Source organism: Podarcis muralis, chromosome 1 (genome assembly GCF_964188315.1).
Source record: "Podarcis muralis chromosome 1, rPodMur119.hap1.1, whole genome shotgun sequence".
Taxonomy (NCBI): domain Eukaryota; kingdom Metazoa; phylum Chordata; class Lepidosauria; order Squamata; family Lacertidae; genus Podarcis; species Podarcis muralis.
This window is the reverse complement of record NC_135655.1, coordinates 38578286-38605885: the sequence shown is the minus strand read 5'-3', so window position 1 is coordinate 38605885 and position 27600 is coordinate 38578286. Positions and strand designations below refer to the sequence as shown.

At 40.1% G+C, this 27600-nt stretch overlaps 1 protein-coding gene across 1 annotated transcript in view; it reads left to right on the top strand.

Annotated features, from left to right (window-relative positions):
- The window catches only part of AQR (aquarius intron-binding spliceosomal factor), a 51261-nt gene extending 29588 nt beyond the window's left edge, over nucleotides 1-21673 (top strand). The window contains exons 20-35 of the mRNA XM_028721625.2: nucleotides 830-1071; nucleotides 1956-2096; nucleotides 2914-2983; nucleotides 4420-4530; nucleotides 6222-6331; nucleotides 7922-8057; nucleotides 8929-9138; nucleotides 10376-10513; nucleotides 11411-11482; nucleotides 12021-12208; nucleotides 13273-13444; nucleotides 13926-14096; nucleotides 15940-16025; nucleotides 16731-16905; nucleotides 17568-17681; nucleotides 21153-21673. Coding sequence (XP_028577458.2) covers nucleotides 830-1071; nucleotides 1956-2096; nucleotides 2914-2983; nucleotides 4420-4530; nucleotides 6222-6331; nucleotides 7922-8057; nucleotides 8929-9138; nucleotides 10376-10513; nucleotides 11411-11482; nucleotides 12021-12208; nucleotides 13273-13444; nucleotides 13926-14096; nucleotides 15940-16025; nucleotides 16731-16905; nucleotides 17568-17681; nucleotides 21153-21419 — 2403 coding nt within the window. The 3' untranslated portion in view covers nucleotides 21420-21673. The remainder of the gene's footprint in view (nucleotides 1-829; nucleotides 1072-1955; nucleotides 2097-2913; nucleotides 2984-4419; nucleotides 4531-6221; nucleotides 6332-7921; nucleotides 8058-8928; nucleotides 9139-10375; nucleotides 10514-11410; nucleotides 11483-12020; nucleotides 12209-13272; nucleotides 13445-13925; nucleotides 14097-15939; nucleotides 16026-16730; nucleotides 16906-17567; nucleotides 17682-21152) is intronic.
- Nucleotides 21674-27600: the final 5927 nt, after the last annotated feature.

The window sequence follows — 27600 nt, the reverse complement described above, 5'->3', positions numbered from 1 at the left end:
TCTTTTATGATAATCCAAACCCTTTAATTAAATTGTATTAATCTAGCAAATCTACCATCTAGCCACTGGAGGACAAGGGGGCATGGCCAAACATAAGGCTCACCTAGGCTCATTCTCATAACAGTAAACCATAGTTTATTATTATGTCTGACTCTTTGATTGAGGAGGGGCCGAATTGGTTTAATAGAACTATTTTATGTGGATTAACCTTGAAGTTAAATTGGGGCTTGATCGGTAATGGCACTTAAGCTTGTTAGATAAGCAATCCTTTAAAAGCCCCCTCCTGCGTCTTATTCCCCACACCTTGTGTTTTCTCACTGTTTTTTACATTGTAATCTGGCCATGAATGCCCTGAAGAATTCAGCTACCAGTACTGCGCAGGATGAAGAAGATAGAATATAATCTATTTTGTCCACCTCTGTTACAGAATATTCACTCTGCAGTGAATAGCATGTTTGTTGTGATTCCATGTTTACAGCAACGTCCCTTTTCTGGCTAATGTTCCTGCAGATGATATAAAGATCAGCATCATAATTTTTTTTTTTTTTTTTGTTTGTCAACTGCACTGAATTTGCTCATTCTAATGGGATAGTTTGGTAGTTAGAGGCTGTCCATAAATACTTCTTGTCTTGCTGAACTAGCTCTTTGTGGGCTGACGTCAGCTGAAAATCTAGTTACTGATTCAGTCTGACCAAACACCTGTCATGGGAAGAAAACTTATTTTCTCTGAAGCACACAGAAAGGCTGAAATAGCTTGTGGAGTTGAGTGCAAATCTGTTTGAAACCAGAGTACAAAACTGGCATTAAATCATGTCCTGTTTTATTGCAGGCTGTTCTGGAGACTATAAGGAATTTGATGAACACCGACTGTGTGGTTCCTGATTGGCTACATGACATTATCCTCGGTTATGGAGACCCAAGTAGTGCTCACTATTCAAAAATGCCAAATCAGATCGCCTCCCTGGATTTTAATGATACTTTCCTCTCCATTGATCACTTAAGAGCCAGCTTTCCTGGATACAGCATTAAAGTTACAGTTGAAGACCCTGCAATGCAGATTCCTCCGTTCAGGTGAATTAAGAAACACCACCTCTCAAATACAGCTCATGTTCATTCCGAGTCAGGCCTGCTCCCATCTGATTCTCATTTTCTTATGCATGGGCATGCCTGTCATAGAAAAGCATGCTAATGGTGGACAGCTTACGTTTCCGTGGAATTTCCATGTGTTGCACTTTTGGAGAACCACACAGAATTTTCCAGAGGGACTCTTTCACACTGCTAATTCATAAGGTGCCATCTTCTGTCTGACTGAATTCCTGACTTTGGTAGCTTTACAACTGTGTTACCAAAACTTGTGTCTCTCGCTATTTTTGTACTACAGTTCCCATCATCCCTGACCACTGATCCTGCTCGCTAGGGATGATGTGAGTTTTAGTCCAAAAACAGCTGGAGACCCAAGTTTGGGAAACACTGTAAAGCACTGTTTCTTCCATCTTCCATCTCTTCCCTCATGATTTTAAGAATGCTGTTTAACAGCAATTTCCTTCTTTGCAATTTTTAAAGTATTGTATGTAGTCTGTTTTTATTTTATTTTTTTGCCTTAGTCTCATGGCTCTAGAAATCTACTTTATTGATATCTTGATGCCTGTCCTGCCATTGCCTGCAGCAACTGCTGTCCTGTATATCAAATGGTCTCCTTATCTAGTCTCTCTCCTAAAAAACAACAACTCTTAAATTAAGAAAAGGAAAGCACACACACCATACTGTGTTCTCATGGGTTTCAGTCATCTCAGATTTAATCTTCCCTGCATCATGCTGTCATCTTCATTTTGTTATAAAGGTCAAGGTTTGAGGGTACCGGGGCTAGCTAGTCTGTGGCGGAAAATAGTTCATTGGAAGAACAGTCTCATGTAAGAAATAACATGAAGCTGAAGAATAATGATTTCCCTCAATAGGATAACATTTCCAGTCAGAAGTGAAGCAGGAAAGAAACGGAAAGAGTGTGATGAAGAAAAAGCTGATGGCTCAAAAACATTGATTGTTGAGCCCCATGTCATCCCCAACAGAGGACCTTACCCATATAATCAACCCAAACGGTAATATCCATGTACATCTTTCTAAAGGGATCAGTGTTGAGCACATTTCCGTTACAAAATGTCTGTCAGTGAAACAATTTTTTAAAACATGAAATCATGTTTATAGGTCTGGATTTGTTTTCTCTGTAAGTCATTCTTTCCATATGTTTCAGATGTCATTATTTAGTTTATAAATATATATATATTCAAATGAGGAGAATTATTTTCTTGGGGTAATTGTCAAGTGGGTTATCACAATTTACTGCTTACAGAGTATTAAAATGATCTTCAGATGTGCAAATCATATTTATATAGCTAAGTCAGTTTTGTTGGTAAAGAGTATGTTCTTATCATTGTTGCATTGTTGAGTGAGCAGCTCCTCAACATATTGTTGGTGTATTTTTGCTTTGTATGGAGTCATGCATGTTAAAATGACATTTAGCAGTAAGTATCTAGTCTTTTCAAGCTCGGTGATAAAATAGGACTTCTGACGTTGATCAAATTAGCTGTTTTGGTCAATGGCTTTGCAATATCTAAATTACACGTGATGAACCGTTACTTAATAGTTTCAGAACAGTCATGTAATGACTTGGAGTACTGTAGTGTTATCTCAGCCCTAAAGGCAGAAATTGATTTCTCTTGATATTTGTGAATTCCTTCATCTACCCAAATAATGTAAAAAGCATATTTTCTTTAAGCAAGTTCTGGTCTCCTTGACTGCAAAGAAAAATAACATGAAGGAAAATATTCATGAAGACTATATTGAATAAATTCATATAACTTCAGTTTATTGTCTCATGCTCTGGATTAACTGAATTTACTTTAATTCAATTTTCAGCAATACAATTCAATTTACCCATACACAGATTGAAGCTATACGTGCAGGAATGCAACCTGGATTGACAATGGTAATGATGCATATTATTACATGTTTCCTCTTTTATTAACAAATTATGTTTTTTAATATTGGCTAATCTCTGAAGTACATGCAATTCTTATTTCTTCTGCCCACTGTGTAAAATTAAATGGTGCCAAAAGCTTGGTGTGCTCCTTAACATTGAGTAGATTTGTATTTTTCACTAGACACTTAAAGTGGGGAAGGAGAGGGGGAAAATGGATTTTTTCTCATAAAAAATAAAGCTTTACCAGCTGACCAAAACATTTCCTTTGACTGGAAATTTTTGTTTCATGTGGCGGAGCCAATATGAGTTTCAGTAATCAGAGTAATAGCTTTATTAGATCAAAAGCATTTTTAATGGCTTTTATGGGAGCAAATTCCTCCCTTTGGTTTTTCTATGGGGTTTTTGGAGATTCAGGTAATAATAATAATAATAATAATAATAATAATAATAATAATAATAATATTTATACCCCTCCCATCAGTCTGGGTTTCCCCAGCCACTCTGGGCAGCTTCCAACAAAATATTGAAATACAATAGTCTGTTAAACATTAAAAGCTTCTCTAAACAGGGCTGCCTTCAGATGTCTTCTAAAAGTCTGGTAGTTGTTTTTCTCTTTGACATCTGGTGGGAGGGCGTTCCACAGGGCGGGTGCCACCACCAGGAAGGCCCTCTGCCTGGTTCCCTGTCACTTGGCTTCTTGCAGCGAGGGAACCGCCAGAAGGCTCTCGGCGTTGGACCTCAGTGTCCGGGCAGAACAATGGGGGTGGAGATGCTCCTTCAGATATACTGGACCAAGGCCGTTTAGGGCTTTAAAGGTCAGCACCAACACTTTGAATTGTGCTCGGAAACGTACTGGGAGCCAGGTTCACAATAGAACCGTTAAATCAGATGTTGGGGACCTCCAGCCTACTGGCCAAATTTGCCCTAGGAGGCTGTTTTCCCTAAGCCACACCCTGCCATATTATGCCAGCTTTTGGGCAAGTAAAGACAAATGTAGAACCGGCAGTTTTAAAAGTATACTCCTGATTGTTTTTGGCTATTGGGTACACTAAGGAGTTCTGCCAATGCCTGCTGAAAGCCAGGGCTTGCATGGCCCAGCCAACTGTCCAGGTGGCCCATTGGGGATGCTCAGGATCCAGCCAGTGGGCTGTATGCTGTTTGCCACCCCTGCATTAAACTCTTTAAATGTGTCTTCAACATGATAATGTATACAGCCCATGCCCAGCTGGCCAGGATCTACTTAATTATCATTCCCTTGCCAGTTATTTCTTCTCACCTTCACATGCATTAACATGTATGTTTGTATTTACTCCCATTTACCTATGGTAGTGTTGTTGTTGGTTGTTGCTGTTTTAAAAAAACCACTTACAGCTCTGTTCTTGCCTAATATATACTTTCTCAGCAGTTTGTCCCCCAATGAGAAATTCCTTTTCTTTTTGTAGGTGGTGGGGCCTCCTGGTACAGGCAAAACTGACGTGGCAGTGCAGATAATCTCTAATCTCTATCACAATTTCCCTGAACAGAGGACCCTGATTGTTACACATTCCAATCAGGTAAATGAACGTTGTGCCCTGTTATTCCTATGACTGTTCATCACTTCAGTTTCAGAACATATAATGCAGCTTGCAGGCGGTCCTTCAAAGAAAGAAAGAGTTTTATCTCACTAAAAAGAAAAAGAAAAAGGTTAAGTCCAGTCAAAGGCGACTATGAGGTTGCGGTGCTCATCTCACTTTCAGGCTGGGGGAGCCGGAGTTTATCCACAGAAAATTGTCCGGGTCATGTAGCCAGCATGACTAAACTGCTTCTGGCCCAACAGAACACTGTGACAGAAACCAGAGCGCACAGAAACACCATTTGCCTTCCTGAAGCAGTGGTACCTATTTATCTACTTGCACTGGTGTGCTTTCGAACTGCTAGGTTGGCAGGAGCTGGGACCGAGCGACGGGAGCTCACCCCATCGCAGGGATCCGAACCACCGACCTTCTGATCGGCAAGCCCAAGAGGCTCAGTGGTTTAGACCACAGCGCCACCCGCGTCCCTGCATTTACCTTTTTATCTGGCTATCCTTCTGTGCCACTGTGGAATGGGAGGCTTTAGGCTCTGGTGAAGCTGAGCAAAGTCTCAGCAAGCACCATGTGGTACTGCATTTTAGACTCAAGATTTTAGCCTTAAGACAGCATCTCCATGCCACATAGAGATGCTGCCATCATGTTGTATGGTGTCTTCACATGTATTCTGCATCATTGACTTGGGGGAAACACACCAGAGGCCCAGTTTGCATATATCACTTAGTCATAGTTTGCTTTTTTAAACAAACAAACAGACAAACAAAACATGAGTCAACCACAAATTGTCCCACTCCTGTGGTTAGGTGGTCAAAACAAACTGTGATAAAGAAAGGGTCCTGTTTTTACATTTAATCATTAAAACAAACCAAGGTTTGTAAGCCAACAACAAACCATAGCTTCAGCTCAGCTCATGGTTTGTTGGCAGTAAATGAACCATAGTTAAGCCACTTAGCAGGGTTTTGGCATTATGTGTGAACTCTGCTAAGTGGCTTAACTATCGTTTTATATGATACATAATAATAAATCACAGATAAAATAAATAGCTAAATTATGTATCTGAGTAGGCTTGCTGAAATAAATAAAACAGCAGGTGTCTAAAAACAATATAGTGAGGGTACTGGTCTAATGTCAATAGGCATTGGACTAGAGAGGAACATTGCTCTTTTCTAGAAGGGTTTTTATCAGCAGGTTTAAATCTTATACAGTCATACCTCCGGTTGCGAACGTGATCCGTGTGGGAGGCACATTCGCAACCCGCAGCCTTCGTAACCTGAAGCGCCGCGTCTGTGCATGCACGCACGTGATGCGATTCGGCGTTTCTGCGCATGCACGTGATATCATTTTGCGCTTCTGCACATGCGCGAACGCCAAAACCCAGAAGTAACCTGTTCTGGTACTTCCAGGTTTGGCGCAGTCCATAACCCGCAGCGTTCGTAACCCGAGGTATGACTGTACATAGGTTATGCTTGGCCCAGGTTGGATTGAAAGAGGGGTTGGGTCCTTTGGAATCAAACAGCAAGCTTTCCTTAGGGTTCCCAAGTGCAAATAGCTTCTTCATATTTGTTTCATTTCAATTTCTACCAAAATAGGAATGGTTTTTCTAACATCCAGGGTTTCCCCGTAATAGCATCTGGATTCCTAAAATCTACTTTCCTGTTGCTCTTGTCACTCTCCAGGCCTTGAACCAGCTGTTTGAGAAAATCATGGCTCTCGACATTGATGAGCGCCACCTCCTGCGCCTTGGTCATGGGGAGGAAGCACTGGAGACAGAGAAAGATTTCAGCAGGTGAGCTGATAGCTCATAAGAAGCAGAACCATGTAAAATGTATGCACATAAGGAAGAAGGGTAGAGAAGACCTGATAATCGTTTGTTTTTATGGGGGTGGTTTTCTGTTGGGTGGCTTGATTTCTCTGAACAGCTGAAGGGTACTTTATTTCTGAGTCCTGCAACCTGTCCAAAAGCTCCAGGAGTAATGGAAGCAGAGGGACTCCTATAGACTGTTTCCCTTGAATATATAAGGGAAGTTGCTGTGAATAATTGTAAAAAAACCAAATACAAAACCATTTCACAAAAGGGATTTAATCCCTGCCCGCCCGACTTTACAATAATAGAACCCAGGGTCATCCAGTGAAACTGAGTGGTGGGAGATTGAAATGGAGGAAGAAACTGTTTCACCCAATGCTTAGTTAAACTGCAGAATTTACTACCCCAAGAATGAGTGGTGGTAATTGACTTGCATAGCTTTAAAAGATTAGACAAATTTATGTTGGAATTTTAGTGGCAACCAGTCACAATAGCTATATTGCTTCCAGCATCAGAGGCAGTGTGCTTCTATAATACCAGTTGTTGGTAATCACAACAAGCAGGAGTATGCTGTTGTACTCAAGTAGCTGGGGTAGCTCTGTTGGAAGAGCACGAGACTCTTAATCTCAGAGTCGTGAGTCTGAGCCCCATGTTAGGCAGAAAGATTCCTGCATTGCAGGGGGTTGGATTAGATGACCCTCATTGTTCAGTCGTGTAGTCATGTCCGACTCTTCGTGACCCCATGGACCAGAGCACACCAGGCACTCCTGTCTTCCACTGCCTCCCACAGTTTGGTCAGACTCATGTTTGTAGCTTCGAGAACACTGTCCAACCATCTCGTCCTCTGTCGTCCCCTTCTCCTTGTGCCCTCCATCTTTCCCAACATCAGGGTCTTTTCCAGGGAGTCTTCTCTTCTCATGAGGTGGCCAAAGTACTGGAGCCTCAGCTTCAGGATCTGTCCTTCCAGTGAGCACTCAGGGCTGATTTCCTTAAGAATGGATCGGTTTGATCTTCTTGCAGTCCATGGGACTCTCAAGGGTCTCCTCCAGCACCATAATTCAAAAGCATCAATTCTTCGGCGATCAGCCTTCTTTATGGTCCAGCTCTCACTTCCATACATCACTACTGGGAAAACCATAGCTTTAACTATATGGACCTTTGTCGGCAAGGTGATGTCTCTGCTTTTTAAGATGACCCTCATGGTACCTTCCAGTCCTATAGTTCTGTGATTCATGTCCCATTGTGGGCTTCCCATTGGCATCTGGTTGGCCACTATGAGAACAGGATGCTGACTTGATGGGCCTTTGGCTCTTCTTGTGTTCTTAAACTGCAATGCAACTTTGAAAACTATGAAGGAACTCCCTTGTTCAGAAGTGACTTGCCATTCACTTTGGAAGGTGGTTGTTTGTGAAACAAAAGTTCAAATCTTCCTCAGGTGCTTAACACTAATCACATGATTCTTTGTGTGTTTGCGTCCATGCAGCTTTTTTCACAGTCCAGAATCAAATTGGTAGTCAGCAAAACTGAATCAACCATGTACCTCATTCTTCACTGTATTAATCTGATTTGCAGGTATGGAAGAGTAAACTATGTTCTAGCACGGAGATTGGAGCTTCTGCGGGAAGTTGGCCGATTACAGGAGAGTTTGGGGGTCCCTGGTGATGTTTCCTATACTTGTGAAACAGCTGGCCACTTCTTCTTATATCAAGTAAGAAATTAAATAAAGATTAGGCGTGAACATAGCATTCTAAGGAACTTAGATGGGGAATTGGGATGAAGTTCTCAGAACTTGGTCTGAAGAACCCGTTGTTTCACTCTCAAATGCAAATGGCAACTGAAGCTATAATTATGCTGTTACTTCTTTTTCTTCCTATTGTTTCCACCCTGTGTGCAATGAGTCATAATTAGAAAGGCCAATGTTCTTGCTTTGTGTGACTTTTGGCAAGGAGTCTGAACTGGCGTACCCTCTCTGCCTTGATTATATATTATATAAGCAGTAACCTACCTTGAATGTTGAGAGAAGCATTCTAAAAGAAAAGAAAATACTCTTTATTATTTGCAGGGGATCTCGGTGAGATGTTTCATATTTCCTAAAGAAAAAAGTTATTTCAGTGTATTTGTAGATATGTTACAATATGGACTTACAATGGTAATTTAAAATGTTGATCTTGTGTTCATAGACTTGGGTCCAGGGATGCACAAGTGAAAGGTACTTTCACATGTCCATAATGGATTTGCTTGTTTCTGTCTTCCAGCTACATCTCCTTGGATGTCTTGAGTCCCACGCTAGAGAGGGGAGACTTTAGAGCAGGCATGGCCAAACTCGGTCCTCCAGATGTTTTGGGACTACAGTTCCCATCATCCCTGACCACTGGTCCTGTTAGCTTTGGAAGATGGGAGTTGTAGTTCCAAAACATCTGGAGGGCCAAGTTTGGCCATGCCTGCTTTAGATGATCCAGCAGAGCATGGAGAAAAAGGCCTAATGCTCTCCTAGTGTTCTGTGCAAAACGCTTCGGATTCTGGCCATAGTAAATACGAGATTGCAAAATAGCAATGTTAATGTGATCACTTTTTTCCAGGTAATGTCTCGTTGGGAAGAATATATGAGCAAAGTGAAAGTTAAAGGTAGCAAACCTTCAGATGTTGCTGATATCTGCAGCTTCTTTCCTTTCCATCAGTATTTTGCAAATGCCCCTCAGCCAATTTTTAAAGGCAGGTCTTACAATGAAGATATGGAAATCGCCGAAGGATGTTTTAGACATATTAAAAAGATATTCACTCAGCTCGAGGTAAGGTTTATAAGAAGTTAACTGTGGCATTCCTTTTTCTGTTATAGAGAGGGAAAGAAAGTTCTGATAATGAAATGAGTAGCACTTCACATACTATACACACTATGTATACTGAATTTTCATAAGGTCCTGTAAATTGAAACTTGTCAAACAGTAAACAGGAAACTTTCTTGGGGTTGCAATTTTTTGAAGAGAAAGGGTTGTACAAAAGATCCAGCTGCATTTGTGTGTTTTAAATTCTATTACTATAAAGTATCCTATCAGGAGTGTTTTAACACCTGAAATGATAAGAAATATTTATTTTAAAAAATGTAAGTCATTGGAGATATAGCAGTAGCAAAGTAGATTTTTTTTTTACTTTGATGAGATTGTCCTAAAAAATAAAGACTATTTGAAGAATAGGGTTGAACGAAGGGAAGATGGAGCCTAAAACAGTAATCTTGGAAATACTAAAAACTGTACGCAAAAATAGAATCAACAATTGGTGGGATGCTTGCTTCTAAAAGCAAATATCTTTTTTCATTAAATGATTATGCTGTTCAGTTAAATGAATGAAATTAGAAACATATATACAAAGTAGGCAGAGCTTAATAAGAGGCTATAACTTTTCTAAGATCCTTTTGTAAGATGTAGGTTAGAAAGCATATATCAAGCAATATTTAAATCCATTTATGATGAAATGTTACTGGAACATCCTGCATGTTTGCGTATTTTGTCTTATGTTATTGTTTTCATAGGCATTCAAAAAGCCTGTCGTGGTATTGTGATTATGATACTTGTTTTTAATGTATCTCAAAATTAATAATAAAACCTGGGGGGAGGGGGGAGAAAATTGATCTGCTCGTCCTTGTGCTTAGAGGTGTTTTTCTGTTGATCAGGGATCAATAGATCATTGTTGATTAGGGATTCTCCTAATTTTCCCAAATGTGCCAATTTTGAAATTCTGCATAAAGACAAATATACAGGAAGACAGATTTGTTGTCTATGCCCATCTGTTGGTACCCTGCGATTGATTTTAAAGTCGGGAAGAACTTTATGCCCAAACATCTGTCTCTGACATTCAAATGAATGGGAAAATATGTGTGTGTGAGTTCCACCTGCGCTTCAGAGCACCCACAGACCCCTGGATTTTGCAACTGTTTTCTTTGGTGGCAAGTTGAAAGTCATACAGTTTTATTGTAAGCGTGAGTATTCTGCATTGTTTCACAGAAGTGTGGCTGTCGCCTATTTTCTGTAGGAATTCCGAGCGTTTGAACTGCTTCGCAGTGGACTGGACAGATCCAAATACCTGCTTGTGAAGGAAGCAAAGATCATTGCCATGACCTGCACGCATGCTGCTTTGAAACGCCATGACTTGGTTGAGTTGGGTTTCAAGGTAACACCACTGTGGACAAAATGTTAAGGCTTCCTTGTATTAATTGTGTGTCATCTGCTGCTGTTAAGAGGGTTATAAAGGCAACAGGTAGGAGAAGGAATGTGTTGCAAATTGGCAAAAAGGATGGATGCTGGATTCAATTGGCCACAGCTTTATTTAGTTACTTAGCTATGTCATACACATAGGAACACCGTGGCAGAAGATCAGTACTATTCTACCTGATATGGACTGTGGAACTGGTTTGCCTGTCCAGCCTCTTCTGTCCCTTGGGTACCATGGCTCAAGCCTCAGCCATGAAGCTCTGTACTACACCATATGGATAGGTAAAGAGCTGGTCGTAGACCCAGAAGCCACCCAGATCTCCCGGATGTCTCACACCTTCACCATCCTGGAGGGAAACTTACCAGAGCAGCCCAACTCTGAAATGTTCTCTTGTGCCAAGATACCTTCTAATAGTCGCCAATTTATGAGCCTGCTCCTCTTCCCTAGCTAATTGCTTTCAGGATCTGTTAGCAGGTACCACACACATTGTGAAGTCTAATTGCAGGCATACCAAGCCAAGAACGTACGTGTCAAAGACATAGAAAATGCATTCAAATGTTGGTTGCATTCAGCATCCTGTCAGGTTTGAGTTTGGTGTAGCTTCACTATATCTTGACTAGACATGTTCATATCTTTCAGGTAGCTCTGTTTATGCAAGCAAAAAAATGAGAAACCACTACTCAGAAAGTCAAATTATACAAGTTTTACTATAAGCAAAATACATTATGCACATACTATATTATTTAATAAATTACCAGATGCTGTGTGCACACCAGTAAGCAAATGGCTTCCGATATGAACTAATCATTCCCCCATGAAAACAAAAACTTAACATATTTCTCTTTAACCTTCTAGTATGATAACATCTTAATGGAAGAGGCTGCTCAGATACTGGAGATTGAAACTTTTATACCACTCCTCTTACAGGTAAGAACACTTGCAGCACTTCAGTTTATGACCATTATTTCAATGTAATTATTTTACTATTTGTCCTTAAGATTGTATTGGTTAATAACATTAATTTTTTTACCATGCGTGAAAAAAGAAACATTCCAATTGACACTTTTGTTCTGAACGTTGGAAAGCCTTACGAATAAGGAACAATATCAGGAACCTAACAATGTAGCTGGGCTCATCTGGATTTAAATAAGATTTATGTCAAGAATTTGCCTTATGTAGGAATGATTTGCACAGGGAAGAAGACCACATTACTTGCTTCTTAACACACAGTGGCCATAGAAGAAAAGACTGCAAGTGACAAGTGTTGTAGTACAGAAGAATCTATTCTTCCTAACAGGTGTTTTTTTGCACCTCTTCATTTATGAATACAGAATAAAGATGAAGCTATACATTTTTCTAGCTTTGAAAGTAATGTTTACCACAGTACAGTAAATGTAGAGCTCAAAAATAGTGGTCCCTAATAGTTCTAGCATTTCAACCCTAGAATCTTGCTTGTTTTCGATAGAATCCCCAGGATGGATTCAGTCGACTGAAGCGGTGGATTATGATTGGGGACCATCATCAGTTGCCACCAGTCATTAAAAACATGGCTTTTCAAAAATACTCAAACATGGAGCAGTCTCTTTTTACGCGCTTTGTCCGTGTGGGAGTGCCAACTGTGGACTTGGACGCTCAAGGAAGAGCAAGAGCAAGGTAAGGCAACAGGAAAAATAAAAATTATAGGAGGTCTTGTATGAAGGAAAACTATCCACACAGATATTGAAGCCTGTCTCTTGAAGGCTATGTATGCCTAATGATTACTATAACAAGTTTTTCGTAGCGGTGGACTTTTCTCTCTTGTCAGTTTCATAACAGTAGCCACTCCACCTTTTACAGTGTTCAGATTGTAATGCTAAGGTTATTGAATGAACTGAAATAAGCCTTTTCAGATCATGCATTACTTCTCTAGGCTATAATGATGGAGGAGGAGCATGCTGTGAATTGTGCTCAGTGAACATTGTTTCTGGGTGAATAATGACTATCAGTTCTGTTCTTTAAAGACCCCTGAAACATTGAAAGGAATTTTGTATCAGTACCCAGTGCACTCAACCCATTATTGCAAAGATTCATGCTTGTGCAATGGAGCATTCTCTCCTCATCCTGAAACCTTCTGGTTTGGAGGGTCGTGTGAACCCCCCAGAACAGAATTGGGGGGGGGGGTATGGGGGAGGATAGAGTGAGCAAGCATAAATCCTTGCACTCGCACAGGGGCCAGATTTTGACCGTTGGGCAGGGTCACCCACCTATCAATCCCATGGTGTCACAAATGAAATTGAGGGATTTGGTACTTTGAAATCCCAAAGTCAGGACTTCAAAGCACAAGCAGGCAAGATGCTGCTTAAAGGAAGGTCCCCTCCTTTGTTTCAGCTGTTTCACTGCAAACCCCTTTAAGTGCTTTGAAATCTGTGTTGCATCTCATTCTGCTTATTGGTACAATTCCAAGTGTAGGCGATTACCTATAGCAATTTAAATATTTCAGAGCTTACAGGAGTCTGGTTGTTCTAAATGTGTTCTCCTTTTATTGTGATTCTCATTTTGCAGAATTGTTCTCCTTCCTTGCTCCTCACTGTGGTCCAGTAAACATGTTTTGTAATAATGTATTTGCTTTTCATGCATGAAATTTAATTTTAAAGGTGACATGGAGAAATAGTAAAGGAATATATTCGCTCATGTTGTCAAATTGACAATAATTGTCTTCAACTCTATTTCCCATAAAGCTTATGCAATCTCTACAACTGGCGTTACAAGAACCTGGGTAACTTGCCACATGTGCAGCTCTTGCCAGAATTCAGAACAGCAAATGCTGGTTTCCTGTATGACTTCCAGCTCATAAATGTAGAAGATTTCCATGGCGTAGGAGAATCTGAACCCAATCCTTACTTTTATCAGGTAAGGGGAAAACAATTCATAATAGTTTTGATACTCACATCAGGGTGTGTATTTACGATGAAAACAGAATGCAAGTTTTAGTTTTGTAATATTAAGTTAAATTGCAAGCACTGAGCAATAGAAATCTTCCCTCCATCACTACCACCCCATTGTACAGAAAAAATATATCTTATGGGTTGCGGGTGATGGAGACCAGTTGCAGTTCGTGCCACTTGGCTGGAAGTGGGAATGTTCCTTTCTGAGAGGTATATGTAAATATGTGTGCATATACATCTGTATACTACCATAGCGTCTTAAAAAATTGTCGCTGTACAGATGCCAATAGCATTTAAATTTCATTTTTTTTGCTCTCAGGAAGTCATAGCAAGGAAATGTCTTTAATAGGCAGGAGTCATGTTCTCCCAAGTGGTGGTTTTGCTCTATCCTAGCTGCATGAATATTATCTGACCAAGTGCATAAAACAAGTTCCTCTCCTTTGCAGAATCTTGGTGAGGCAGAATATGTTGTTGCACTGTTCATGTACATGTGCCTGCTAGGATACCCTGCAGAGAAGATAAGTATCTTGACAACCTATAATGGCCAGAAACACCTCATTCGGGATATTATTAATCAGCGTTGTGGGAATAACCCAATGATTGGAAGACCAAACAAGGTAACGTTCCAGATACTATTCACTTGCATCTTCCTTCCTTCCTTCCTTTCATATATTTATAAACAAGCCTACTAGTAGGATTTTAAGTTTGTTCACTGGTTGAGCTGATTGCTGCCTGTGCCACTATGTGCCACTATGTCATTTGTTGTTTTCCTGTCTAATGTTGAGCCTAAAAAGCAAATTAGGCACAGAGATCCTAGCTGGTGAATTGCAGGAGATAATCTAGCAAATTATAATTAGATGTCAGATTTATATGCAAATGGATTTTTGAGTCATTAGTTCACAAAAGGCATAGCTTTGTATCTTGAAGGAGAATATTTTAATTATTCAAGACTTGTTCAAAAGCAAAAATAAGCCCGGAAATAGAGCACAAGATGTTATAATGGCTAATTACATTGCATAGGCTTTTGCCAAGGCTTGCCCCATAGCGGTATTTATAAGCAACATCAATTAAGATTAGGAAAACTGTAACCATTAGTAGCTACATTTCAGGAATCACATTACTATGCAAGAACATGATATACGGCGCCTCTTAAATTTTGCACAGATGTTTTTTGATGAAAACATTAAATTTTAAATAAGCAAAGTATGCATTTTCTTTGTATTCCGAAAACAGTGTAGTTAAGGCACACATCTCTGGTTTTAGTGCATATTTCATCATTTTTATTGCATAAATGGCCTTTGGTGCATATATTCCAGGAATAAAACAGTACCAGGTACTGCATATGTCACCAACTAAAAGCTCCAGTTTATCAGGCGTAGTTTTGGAAACATTGGATCTAACAATGGTGACAGTGTTCTCAAGCAACCCTTTGATCCCCAGGAAGGCCACTGAGAGACTGTAGGATACTGTGGACCTCCCTCTGCACATGCTTTCTGGTAATATGTTGTGGTTCGAGAATCCACAGGGACCACAGCTTCCTTGATTCCCAGACATGCACATTTGTTTATTCATAAATCTTTTACATCTACATCCCATTTCCTCATTAATATGTGGATTTTTAAAATAAATAAACAAGATTTGTATTGAAGTACATACAGTGGTGCCTCGCAAGACGAAATTAATTCATTCCGCAAGTTTTGTCGTCTTGTGATTTTTTTCGTCTTGCGATGCACGGTGTCGGGAAAGTTTTGGAAAAGCTTCAAAAATCACCAAAGTCTTCAAAAACCTCAAAAAAGGCTACCACACCGCGTTCTATGAGTTGCTCCTTGAAGTCAAGTCACAACTGTATTAACGGTGTTAAGAAAAAGGAAACAAACTTGCAAGACGTTTCCGTCTTGCGAAGCAAGCCCATAGGGAAAATCGTCTTGCGAAGCAGCTCAAAAAACAAAAAACCCTTTCGTCTTGCGAGTTTTTTGTCTTGCGAGGCATTCGTCTTGTGAGGTACCACTGTACTTAAATATGTATTTTGTCCCAGTGTACACATTTCTTGAGGAATCTATCCCAAAATAGACATTTTGGAAAAATTCAGAAAAGTGAGAAATAATTATATTCTAATTTGTATCTTAGTCTGGAAGGTATGTCAGGTCAGTTTGGTTAAAAATGCAGACGAACAAAATTTTCCTCCATCCCTAACTCAGAAGCTGTGTTTGTGCATGCACAGTCATCTGGGTTTCTCCAATTATGTCTGGGAGTTTCCATTACGAAGATGGGTGTTTTCCCCGTTGCCCCGTTCCTGTTTGCAATGGAGTAAATTTCCACCATCTTCTCAGAAAGAAGCCTTTCAGCTTAGCACCAAAAGGCCAGCTTGCTTTCACTAGCCTATGAAGCTGTACTTCATAGTTAATTTTCCAAATGTTCTTTGGAATGCCAGTGAATTAACACTCTCCATGTTTCTGCTAGGTGACAACTGTGGACCGGTTTCAAGGTCAGCAAAATGATTATATCATCCTTTCACTTGTGCGAACTAAAGCGGTTGGCCACTTGAGGTAAGTAATGACGTATTTTTGCAAAGGGCAGAGTCCAAGTAGTGTCGTGTAGTAGTCATAAAGATGGCTCGGGCAGAGCTCAGTAGAGCCTTGCTTATCTCTCACCCATTCATTATTCAGAATGCATTTTCCTGCATGTAGAATCCTCCAAACTGCATCCGCTACATTTGTGAGTTTCGTTAATCAGCACACCATCTTGTGATAAATTTAATTGGGTATCATTGGTGCTAAACCTCAACTGGAATTAACTCTTGCAAGGATGACTGATCAACCTACGCCTTAGTGAGATGTGGATTACGATAATCCCCATAACGGTAAATTATCATTCCTGTGGTATTTGAATATGCATAGGGATCCGCAAATAATAATTGGAGTTGTTGATATTGTATCTAAAAGGTGAGGTCATTGTCATCAATGGCATCTCCAGAGCTTCGTAGGAGAAAGTGTGCAGTGGTGGGGAGGCAGACCATTAAGTACCTTTAACAGTTGAAGAGGAAATAAAATGTTTTGCAGATTTTCCTATGTCACATCAATCTGCAACCTAATGGTGCTTAAAATATTATCCCCATGACCTCAGGAGTAGAGCACAAGCCATGCATGCAGGAGATCCTAGCTTTAATTCTCAGCATTCAGGGAGCTCTGCAAAGTTTGTAGCAATTGTAGTTGATTCTAACAGTGTGTCAATTTCATTCTTATTTCTTGAAGGGATGTTCGGCGTTTGGTGGTTGCTATGTCAAGAGCAAGACTTGGGCTTTATATTTTTGCCCGAGTATCACTATTCCAGAACTGTTTTGAGCTGACTCCAGCTTTCAGCCAGCTCACTGCTCGCCCTCTTCAACTGCATATAATCCCTACGGAGTATTTTCCAGCAGCCCGGCAGGTATGGAGAGCTGTCTTGAATTACGTAAATACACTCCAGTTGAAACAGTGGGTTGTATCCGAGCAGAGTCGCACTCGCACAACAAGACTTCCCCTCCTTCTGCTCCCGCAAAATCTCCAATCCTTTGGAGCAATTTTTGAGCATCCACCGGTGGCGGGAGGGGGAGGAGAAAAAGATGAATTTTCATTGCACAAGTGGAAGTCTGGTTGTCTGAACAGCACAGGGGGTTGCATGCTACCAAAGGAGTATAGCTCAGTGGTAGAGCATGTGCTTTGCATGCAGACCACGTTTCATTGTTCAGCTATCTTCATCTTTTGAATGTGTTTGAATACCTGTTCTTAACTTCTTCAAGAGTTTTAATAGTTTGTTTTATATTTTTGTGAAATGCTTAGAGGTTTTCTTACAGTTAAGTGGTATATATATTTTTATTAAGTAAGGTGGCACTAGGAATGCCTGTTGCCTAAACTCATAGGGATCAGTGTAAACAATCTTGAGTTAGATGGACCAGTGGTCTCCCTCAGTATAAGGGAGCTTCGCCTTTTCCTTCCTAAGGCATAACTTTCATTGGTTGGATTTTGAATATTTTATCTTACTACAAAAGTGCTCTTATGTTCATTTTTTTTGCTTTAAATATCTCAATAGTACTTTTCCCCCTCCTCTAGAATGGAGAACACCCATCTCACCAAGTCCATGTTATAAAGAATATGCCTCAGATGGCCAACTTTGTGTACAACATGTATATGCACATGATACAGAATACACGCCAGCACAGACAGGTAAATATTACTGAAAGTCGAGAAAATGTACTTTTTAAAATTGGGACTGCTTTGAGTGAAAGCACTTAACAAATTTTTGATAACATGTAAGTTAGTAAACGTCTGACCTCTTCCTTTGAACTTGCAAAAACAGTGTTTCTGAAATCTGCCATACGATTGGTTTCATACCTTCAGCATTAATTTGAGTCTTCATGAAGCATAACAATTTCAAACCTATTTTTATAAAACAGGATGATAAGGCCTTACCACGGCCTTGATGTCCTTGTGTTTAGCAAAACAAAACAAAAAAACATTCATTTGGAAGTCTGGCTGATTATGTTGATATAAATCTGGATAGTTTTTTGAGGTGGGGGGCGGTCTTAAAATATTCTCTTGGGAGAAAAATAAACCACTTGATGCCCTTGATCATCCTGTGACATGAAAAACACCTTTTGCATATTGACTCTACTGTTCTGCTAGAACAGGCTTGTTGATATGAGCAGGAGTTGCACTGGCTACATTCTCTGAAGAACAGTCTGCATGCTCAGTTTATGTTCGAACACTTACAGGCTATAGTGCAATGACTGGATAACCTTGTAAGTCCATAACTCATGCAGACTTGCAGCAAATGCTCTGGTATGTATTCTCTGTAGCACTACTGAGATGTTATTTTTACCATCACATTAGTCCATACTTACAAAAAGAATCGAATAACCGTTGTCATGCATGGCTACCAGCTGCATCGCAGAAGGAGTCTCATTTTGTATCCGGCAGCATGAAATATATATTTTTCCAGGGACAAAGGAATCCCTTATTTGAGAGATTCAGCTTTCCTTAATCCCTATAATTAGTCTCCCCAAAATAGCATTTTGGCCACATATTAAGAGATCCAGATATAGTAATTTCAAAGTTTGAGTGTCGTTCTTGAAATCTCTCCTCTCCATGACATGGCTGTCAGAAACATGAGTTAATAGCAGATGCAATTTCAGTTTAATAGTGTGCGGAAATGCTAGTGTGAAAGAGCTCATTGGAAGAACGAAATGGAATAGTGGAAGAGATGTGGAGGAAGGTGGGTGGGGTTCTCTGCTATCTTTCCAGAGTTGGAAATGGATTTTTTTATTTAAAAAAGTTCCATTGTTATTTCATAAATACATGCAACACATATACGACAATCCAGACAAACAACAATAACAGTGAGTGTTTTAATACTAGAATTCTACTGGATATGTCTGTTCTTAGTTGGCCAGAGCAATTCTAACTCAAATTTATACCAGGGTCAGGGGATAAGACCCTGGCAATCAGCCTACAGAATGAGTGCCACATCCACTGCCATGCTGTTTCATTGTGGCACCATTTTTCTTTTGACTACTATGAGAAGAAATTAGTTGTGCCAACTCCAGAGCTAGCATACAACTTCCTACATACAATGAAAGGAGGCAGCAGGAACTGTGAACTCCAGGACTTTCCCCCAGTCAGTGTACTGATGTAAGGGGGAGGGTTAACATCTCTGGAGTCTCACAGTGGTGGGATTCCTGCTGCAAAAGCACAATTCAGGGAGAAAGTCTAACTCAATGGGAGATAATGTAAACTCTCAGGCCATGCATTCTCTTCACAAAAGTACTATAAGTAAAATAAAATAACACAATTCTTTACACCATTCTCACCCCCCACATAGAGTCATTGATTTGTAGAGTTGGAAGGTACTCCAAGTGTCATCTAGTAGTCCACACCCTGCAATGTTGGAATCGCAACTAAAGCATCCATGACAGATGGCCACCCAAACTCTGCTAAAAAATCTCCAAGTAAGGAGGTTTCCCAAGGGAGTCCATTCCACTGTCGAACAGCTCTTACTGTCAGAAAGCTATTCCTAATGTTTAGCCAGACTCTCCTTTCTTGTAAATTGAAGCCATTGGTTCAGGACCTACCCTCTGGAGCATGAGAAAACAAGCATGCTCCCTCCTCCATGTGACAGCCCTTAAGATATTTGAACGTGGCTGTCATATCTGCTCTCAGTCTCCTTTTTACCTGGCTAAACATACCCAATTCCCTTATAAGATTTGATTTCCAGACTGTTTATAATATTGGTCGCCCTCCTCTGCACACGTTCCAGCTTGTCAATATCCTTCTTCAATGTAGTACCCAGTAACACAGTACTATGGGCATGGTTTGACCAAGGCAAAATAGAGCAGGAGTATTACTCAATCAGTAGGGACGCGAGTAGCGCTGTGGGTAAAAGTCTCAGCGCCTAGGGCTTGCCAATCGAAAGGTCGGCGGTTCGAATCCCCGCTGCGGGGTGCGCTCCCGCTGCTCGGTCCCAGCGCCTGCCAACCTAGCAGTTCGAAAGCACCCCCAGGTGCAAGTAGATAAATAGGGACCGCTTACCAGCGGGAAGGTAAACAGCGTTTCCGTGTGCGGCTCTGGCTCACCAGAGCAGGGATGTCACGCTGGCCACGTGACCCGGAAGTGTCTCCGGACAGCGCTGGCCCCCGGCCTCTTGAGTGAGATGGGCGCACAACCCCAGAGTCTGTCAAGACTGGCCCGTATGGGCAGGGGTACCTTTACCTTTATTACTCAATCAAGACACTATACATCTGTTGATATAGCCTAGAATAACATCCACTTGTTTTTTTGCTGCTGCATCACACTATTGACATGTTAAGCTTGTGATCTACTAAGACCCATGGATCCTGTGCAGCTGGTTCTTCCTGCCTAAGTGTAGAACGTTACATTTGTCCCTATTGAAATTCATTTTGTTAGTTTTGACCCAGTTCTCAAATCTGTTAAACTAATATAGAATCCCGATTCTGTCTACTGTGGCATTAGCTACCCATCCCAGTTTGGCGTCATCTGAAAATCCGATGATTTCTTCATCAAAGTCATTTATTAAAATGCTGAACAGCAATAGGCCCAGGACAGAACCCTGCAGCACCTGACTTGTCACTTCTTCCTAGACCCATGCTGAGTCTTTGTAATCACAGCATCCTTTCTTTCTAAGTGCTCACAAACCAACCATTTAATTATCCATTCTAGGACCAGTCAGTAGTTACCTAGGTGTTCCCCCCCCCTTTTTTTAAAAGATGGGGACAACATTTTCCTACCTCCAGACTGCAGGGACATCATCTGTTCTCCAATAATTCTTAAATATTCTTTTAATAATCAGATTCCTTTATAAGACTTCTGTGAATCACCTCATTTGTAGCTAGCCTTTTTGAAATTGCATCTCTCACTTGTAGAATCTCACTGCAAAGAATATTTTATTACATATCTTATAACCAATGTCAGTACACTATTAAGTAGATTAATTGTAATTACAGTCAGCAAGCAGTACACATGGAATTCTTGAGCAGCAACACCTGTATTCACATTATTGAATTGTATTGAAGTCTTCTGATTTAGGATGCCTAGGTTGTCCTGCATTGCATTCAAATATGGGTCTGTTCATAAAACAAAAAGCAGGCATTTTCATAATGAATTGTTTATTTTTCTTACTAGCAAAACTTGCTGCCTCCTCCAACACTTGTTGAAGAAATCGAAACACTTCAATCTCAGGAAAGTGAAGAAGTTCAGAGCAAAGATCTTGAAATGGAAACAGAAACTGAAATCAAACCCACACCAATGGAAACTGCAGAAGAGAAAGTTTTCAATGAGAAACAAAAGGTAGCAGAGGAAATTGAGGAGGAGCATCGGAAAATGCCTGAGCATCCTGGAAGAGACAGTGATAGTGAAGACAGTGAAACTGAAGAAGGCACAGAGAAATGAACTTTTCTTTTTCAAGCGGACACACAGAGATGACTAATCATATGTATATCCACAAAACATGTTAGTCGGTAAAACAAGCAACTGTTAACCAAGAGTAAATATTAATGATACTTTTAAGTATCATTTATGACTAACATATCGTTAGCAAAGGAGGTTTTTTTTTACTTGTATTGTGTATTTAGTAAAGTGGAGTTTTTTATCAATCCTTTGTGTAACTCCCCTTTTTTGATACTATAAAGTTCAATTTGGAGAGATTTCCAGTCAAGTATTTTCTTTAATCAAATACAATGCAGATAGCTGGGGTGAGCATAGACCACAATATTTGGTCCTTATCCTGATTTGAAGCTTTGGAAAAGAACACTCAGAGATTGTACAACTTAGCTCAGGGTTTCCCCATTTTTCTGCTAGCAATGGAGTCTTTTATTTGGAAGAGCTTGCAGTCATGTCCTGTACAGTATTTTCATCTGAAGTGGTACACTTCAGGAAGTTTTATCACATGATCTGTTTATAATTTAAGACATATTAATTGTTACTTTAGCTTGAGGGAGGGATGACGTTATAAGAACATAAACCCTGTTGGGTAAGGCTCTTGGCCCATCCAGTGCAGCATCTTGCCAGCCATAAGCTCATAGTTATATGCTTTATTGACTCAGCTATTTAAAAACAAACAAACACTATTTGCAGTTTTTTATTGGATTTTCTAGATAGCTGGTGATAGTTCTGCTACATCAAAAGAAAACTAAACCAAAAAAATAATAATCCAAAATCTAATAATTACATATGCCTTGTGAGGTTCATGACTCTATTCACAACATGGTGTCTTGCAACACTTTGGTTTGTAGCTAGTGGGAGTAACGGTAGAATAAATTTGAAAAAAGCAAATATGCCTTTGATTTTGATTTCACAGGCAAAATGTTAAATAGATCAGTAAAATTCTACCAGAGTAGGTGTTCTAGAATCATTTTCGATTGAGCACCCTTCTTTAAATTTCCAAATTTACAACTGAGAGAAATCATCTTGGCAGATCATTTTACATCTATAAATCCTTTGGACAAGCAGTATGTTTCAAAGTTAACTATCATCCGAATTTCATGTTCTTTGCTGCCAATGTTGTATATTTGCTTGTAAAATTGCCAATAGGATTGCTTTACAAAAAGATATAGATCATTAAAATAGCATTCAATCTTCAAGCTATATTAGATATATTCCATTAGCCTTGCCTCTGGTGGTGCAGTTTATCCGCATACAAAAATAAGCATAATATTTTTTTCCCTCACAGCGTCAGATATAGGATAGAGATATCTTCAGCTAATGAGAATCAATTTGTTCTCAGTCTTCCTTGCATTGTAAATTGCACAGAATCTACACTTGCTAATTTAGACACTTATTCATTTACATTCTTGAATTGCCTTGCCAGAAGAAAATAAAATTGCTTTGGAAATATGTGGTTCCATAGGTTCCACCATGCACAAAAATAAACTGCAGCTTTTTAACCTGTCACTGAGAGAGACCTAATGGTGCACAGCTTAGAGACACTGTGATACAGTTTCATAAACTAACATTCATATGTTTAATCAGGGATGAATGGTACAAGGCCTTCAGGCAACATGTGACCAGCTCAGCTAAGGATCGTCTGCTTTCTAACCTATTTTCTAAAAATATTCTAGTATCTAACAACTTATTTCTGCTGGTTTTTTTTTTTTTAATAAATCCCAACACTGGCAGGAACAGCTGCTGGTAGTTTGTATGTATTTAATGAAGCAACTTGAGATATTTTTGCTCATACTTTAACCTGGTGCCGGGATAAGAGTCTCAATAGCAAGAGTACATGGCCCAAATGAGTGCAATAAGCAACTGGTGATATTTTGCAGATTCCTTTGGCAATTGGTACCTCTTAAAGTGTGGGGGCCAGCTCTTGGACTGAGCTGTGTGAAGGTGCCTGCACTGGCATTTGTCAAGCTGGTAAAGTGGGCATATCTTGTGAGGGATATGGGAAAAGTGCCCAAAGGCACCGCTTGGAAACAGGAAATTTTATTAAGTGTTTTATAGGTACATCATCTGCTATATAGAATATCCAAAGATGGATCCTAAAATTGAAAACTGGCCCGGTCATCGATGTTCTATCAACCATGGTATTCAGATTACGGGGAACTATGCACCATCCAGGTGGGAAACTGATAATAAAAGTCTTGGCACGTCAATCTTTACTGGAGATAAATGTGACAGGGCCCATTTATCAGCTATAAATTCCTGAATTACCAAGCAGCCGCGTTGGAGCAGTCCTGTTATGCGTCGCAAGGCGCTTCAGCATCCTGCTGCTTAAATTTGACATCTCTGTTGTCAGGAGAGCTATTTTTAGATTGATAGTCTGGGGACATGGAATGTTTACTAATTACTGTACAGGGAAAGGAATGGACTGTGAGGAGGGAGTGCTCCTTTTTAGCATTTCTAAGAGTGTTCTGGTGGCAGGGCAAACTCTGTTTAAAAGAGACTTTCTTAAAGTGAAGTGTTAACAGCAACAGATATCCTAACTAAAGTTGCCTTGTTGGCATGAGAGGTTAAGAAATTTTAAATAAAGTAAATATACCCGAGGACTGGTGCACTGCATCGGTGATATTTTCTTTTTTGCCAAGTTTCCATTGTGAACAAGGAAGAGAGCCAAAGAGAGTGCACAATCCTATTCGGAATAAGGGAATTTCCCTTAAAAAAAGGGGGAACATTGACAGCTATGCAGTGTGCAGATGGCCACATCCTTGCTTCTTGGTGGATAAGAAGCAAATGTAGTTTTCACCCCAGAGGGGTCCCTTTTACTGCTGCTTTACTTTCTTGTATGTAAGTGAATGGCTGCTGTTTAAGAAATGCTACCCTGAGGCTGTGCCTCATGGAGGTGATGCACCCTGCTGGATCCCTTGAAAAGCTTCCTTTAAACATGCACTTCTCAGCACAATGCTAGATGTTCTCCTAGTCCACAATAGTGATAACCCACCTACTTTCAGCAGCCAGAAACACCATAACCAGACACTGGAGAGACCTGTCAGGAGTAAGCATGGACCAATGGTACCAAATAGTATGGGAAACAGCCCTACTAGAAAAATTAACCAATAAACTGAAACTGACACAGAGACAAACAGAAGAAGATGCCTTTACCCCGTTATGGCTCCCCTTTATCACGTACACAGCCCAACAAGACAATGACAATAATCCAGCAACAGCATACAAATCAATATGGCTAACCTGATCCCAAACAAACAACCACACCCAAATCACAAACAAACAGCCACACCCAAGGCCAACCCCAACCTCTCTCACCACCAAAGGAACACAAGTGAACAACACAAGGAACACTGACACCAAACCCTACATACATTAAGCAAAATAGAAACATCACCACCCGACCCCACCCCCACCCATCTTCCCTCCCTACACCCCTTCTTTTTTTTCCCTCTCCCCCTAATGTCTCAACAAATGAAACGGATTTGTAAAAATGTTACATGGAAAAAATATGAGAGACATTACACTTACTTCTGTAAAACAAGAAAATCTTTAATAAAAAAATAATTAAAAAAATAGTGCTGACGTATGTAATTGGCCTTTTGAGCTCCCTTTACTCCAGTTCTGAACATGCTTGGGTATTGCGGGTTGTATTTAACTAGCTCCTACTCAGAAGAGATCTGCTGAAATTAATGAACCTAAGTTAGTTGTGTTCATTAACTTTAATGGGCCTACTCTGAGTAGGCCTAATGTTGACTATCATGCTATATATTTTACTTATCTATTTTAATAATAAAAATATGTGAACAACAGCCTCCATCATCCCAGCCAGCATGGGCAATAGTCAAGGATTCTGGAAGTTGTAGTCCAACATGTGGAGGACCCAAGGCTGGGGAAGAATAACTTCTCCACTGTCCCTTTTCAAGATAGAACATCAATGGTGTGTGTTCTTTCCACATATACGGCATATATAATACCAGTGGACAGTGCCCGGTGCTGTCTGGGAATTTGTAGACACCAATAAAGTTTTGTGATTTTTAAATGGATGGTGTAATTTTTGAGTTTGGACTGTTCACTCCAAAACCCAGGTGAAGTCACACCAAAGTCAAACTTCGGTCCACCATCTTGATTCAAACTGGCACCTGGCTTCCAAATGGCAACAAAGTCTGCCACTCCAACCTCAGGAACCCTCATGCTGAGTTTGACAGTGATATCTGGAGAGGTGACCAAACCTATGCCCCAAAATGGGCAAAGTCACACCAAAATGATTTTTTTAGATTGCCTTCTTGATACAAAATGGTGGATAGTGTCCAATCATTGATGAAGGCTGCTGCCCCAACCTCACAAACCCTCATGCTGAGTTTGGCAATGCTATCTTGAGCGGGGTCCACACACACAGAAGGCAGACAGACCATTTTCTAAAATATAAAGTAGGTAGATGGGTATGCATCCTTATGTGCACCACATATTAGCACCGGAGAGGTATTCTTAATGGGTATTTCTAGAGCGTCACAAGCAGTTTTTATCTGGGAATGTAATTAGCAGGTAAGCATTAGCATGACTAATAACTGAATTTGCATGAAAAAAATCTGTTAAGTGCTATGCATGCATGGGATAGATGGTAATTGTTTTGCCTGTTAGCCATGTTTTGCCAAAACTAATTCCTGTCAATATGACGTATGTCTCTATCTTTAATTCCTTCCATAGTTTTCCTCATTCTAATGGCAGAAAGCTTAACTGAATTCCACACAACCTTCAGCTAGAGCAGCAGCCTTCGTCTTTTGGTCCTGTTGCAGCCTGTGTAACTTACAGATGGCTGAAAATCAAGGGATTGTAAAAATGGTTTAATGACTGTTCACTCTCCTGTGACCCTTTAAAGAGAAGTCAAATTGTCACAGTGGGAGAACTTGCCCTTTTAACTGCTGCCATGTTGCATTATAACCTGAAAAAGTGCAGCCAGGTTGACAATAATCTCTGCTGTTGCTATCTATTTTTTTCTTTTTTTGTGGGACTCCTAACTATAATATTCATCCTTGATAACTACTCACTGAACTATATTCATTCAGTTGTAGATACTAATGGACCTAAACAGATTAATTTGGGGGAGATTCTGGTCTTCCCTGTTGTATTTCCACCTTACCTTTTAATATTTTTAGTAATGTGTATACTATGCCTTCATCTCGGCTCAATTATAAATGCAGGTCAAATTTCATTGGTGAGCCATTTGTCCTAAATTACTCCCTACTCATACAACATTCACCCACTGGCATCCTGTCAGCCTAAACTATGCAATAAAAGGAGGCGTTGACAACAGCTGCTCCTTCTGACTCATCTCTCTCCCAGCCTTACTATAAAAGAATGTTACTATAATTTTTTAGATGAAGCGAGTAAGTTTGCTGATGTAGACTTATTAGTAAGAAAACCCGAGGAACAGTGGGTGGCTTCCTATGGGCATGCAAATGTGCTTATCTCCCCACCCCCATTGTGTATGCCTACATGTTTTAAAGAAGGTGGCATTTTTGCTGGAGTTAATGCTGAAGCCTCTTGCACGCACAGTTTGGAATATATCCAGTTGTTACCTTAACACCTGTATGTTGTTCCAATGGCGTAACAGGCTATTTATTGGGGGGGGGGGGCAATGATGAGGTTGGCATGACATCAGGCCCAGCCAGCATGCTTTTAGATGACCCATTGAATCCATTCGCTTCTAAGAGAATGAGAAATTCAATTTCGTTCTCCCTTCAAATAGCTAACCAATGACACCTTCAAGATCCACCCCCTGTTCCTTTGCATTTTTGTAATTGCCTCCCTCATGCCTCCTCTTTGGTACAATTGGCTTCCTGCCTGTTTCCTTTCAGGTTGTTCCTAAAAAACAGTTATTGCAGTTTGCTTTTAATTAGGAGTTAATGGTTCTGTTAATGTATGTTGTTTTTAATGGCTGTGAGTTAGGGTTTTGTATTTTATAATGGGATTCCTGGCTTAAGATCAAATGGTTATACAGAGCTTTCTATTTTAGTACCTTAAAATGACATTATTTCATATTTTTACACCACTTTGGAATTTTTTGTGCTTTGAAAGGTGGCTAAGAAGTTTCCAAAAGTAAATAAATAACATATTACCAAATTACACATTTAACATAACTTGTAGTAATATACCAGTTTTTAAGCATTTTGTGAATACAGAACTGTAG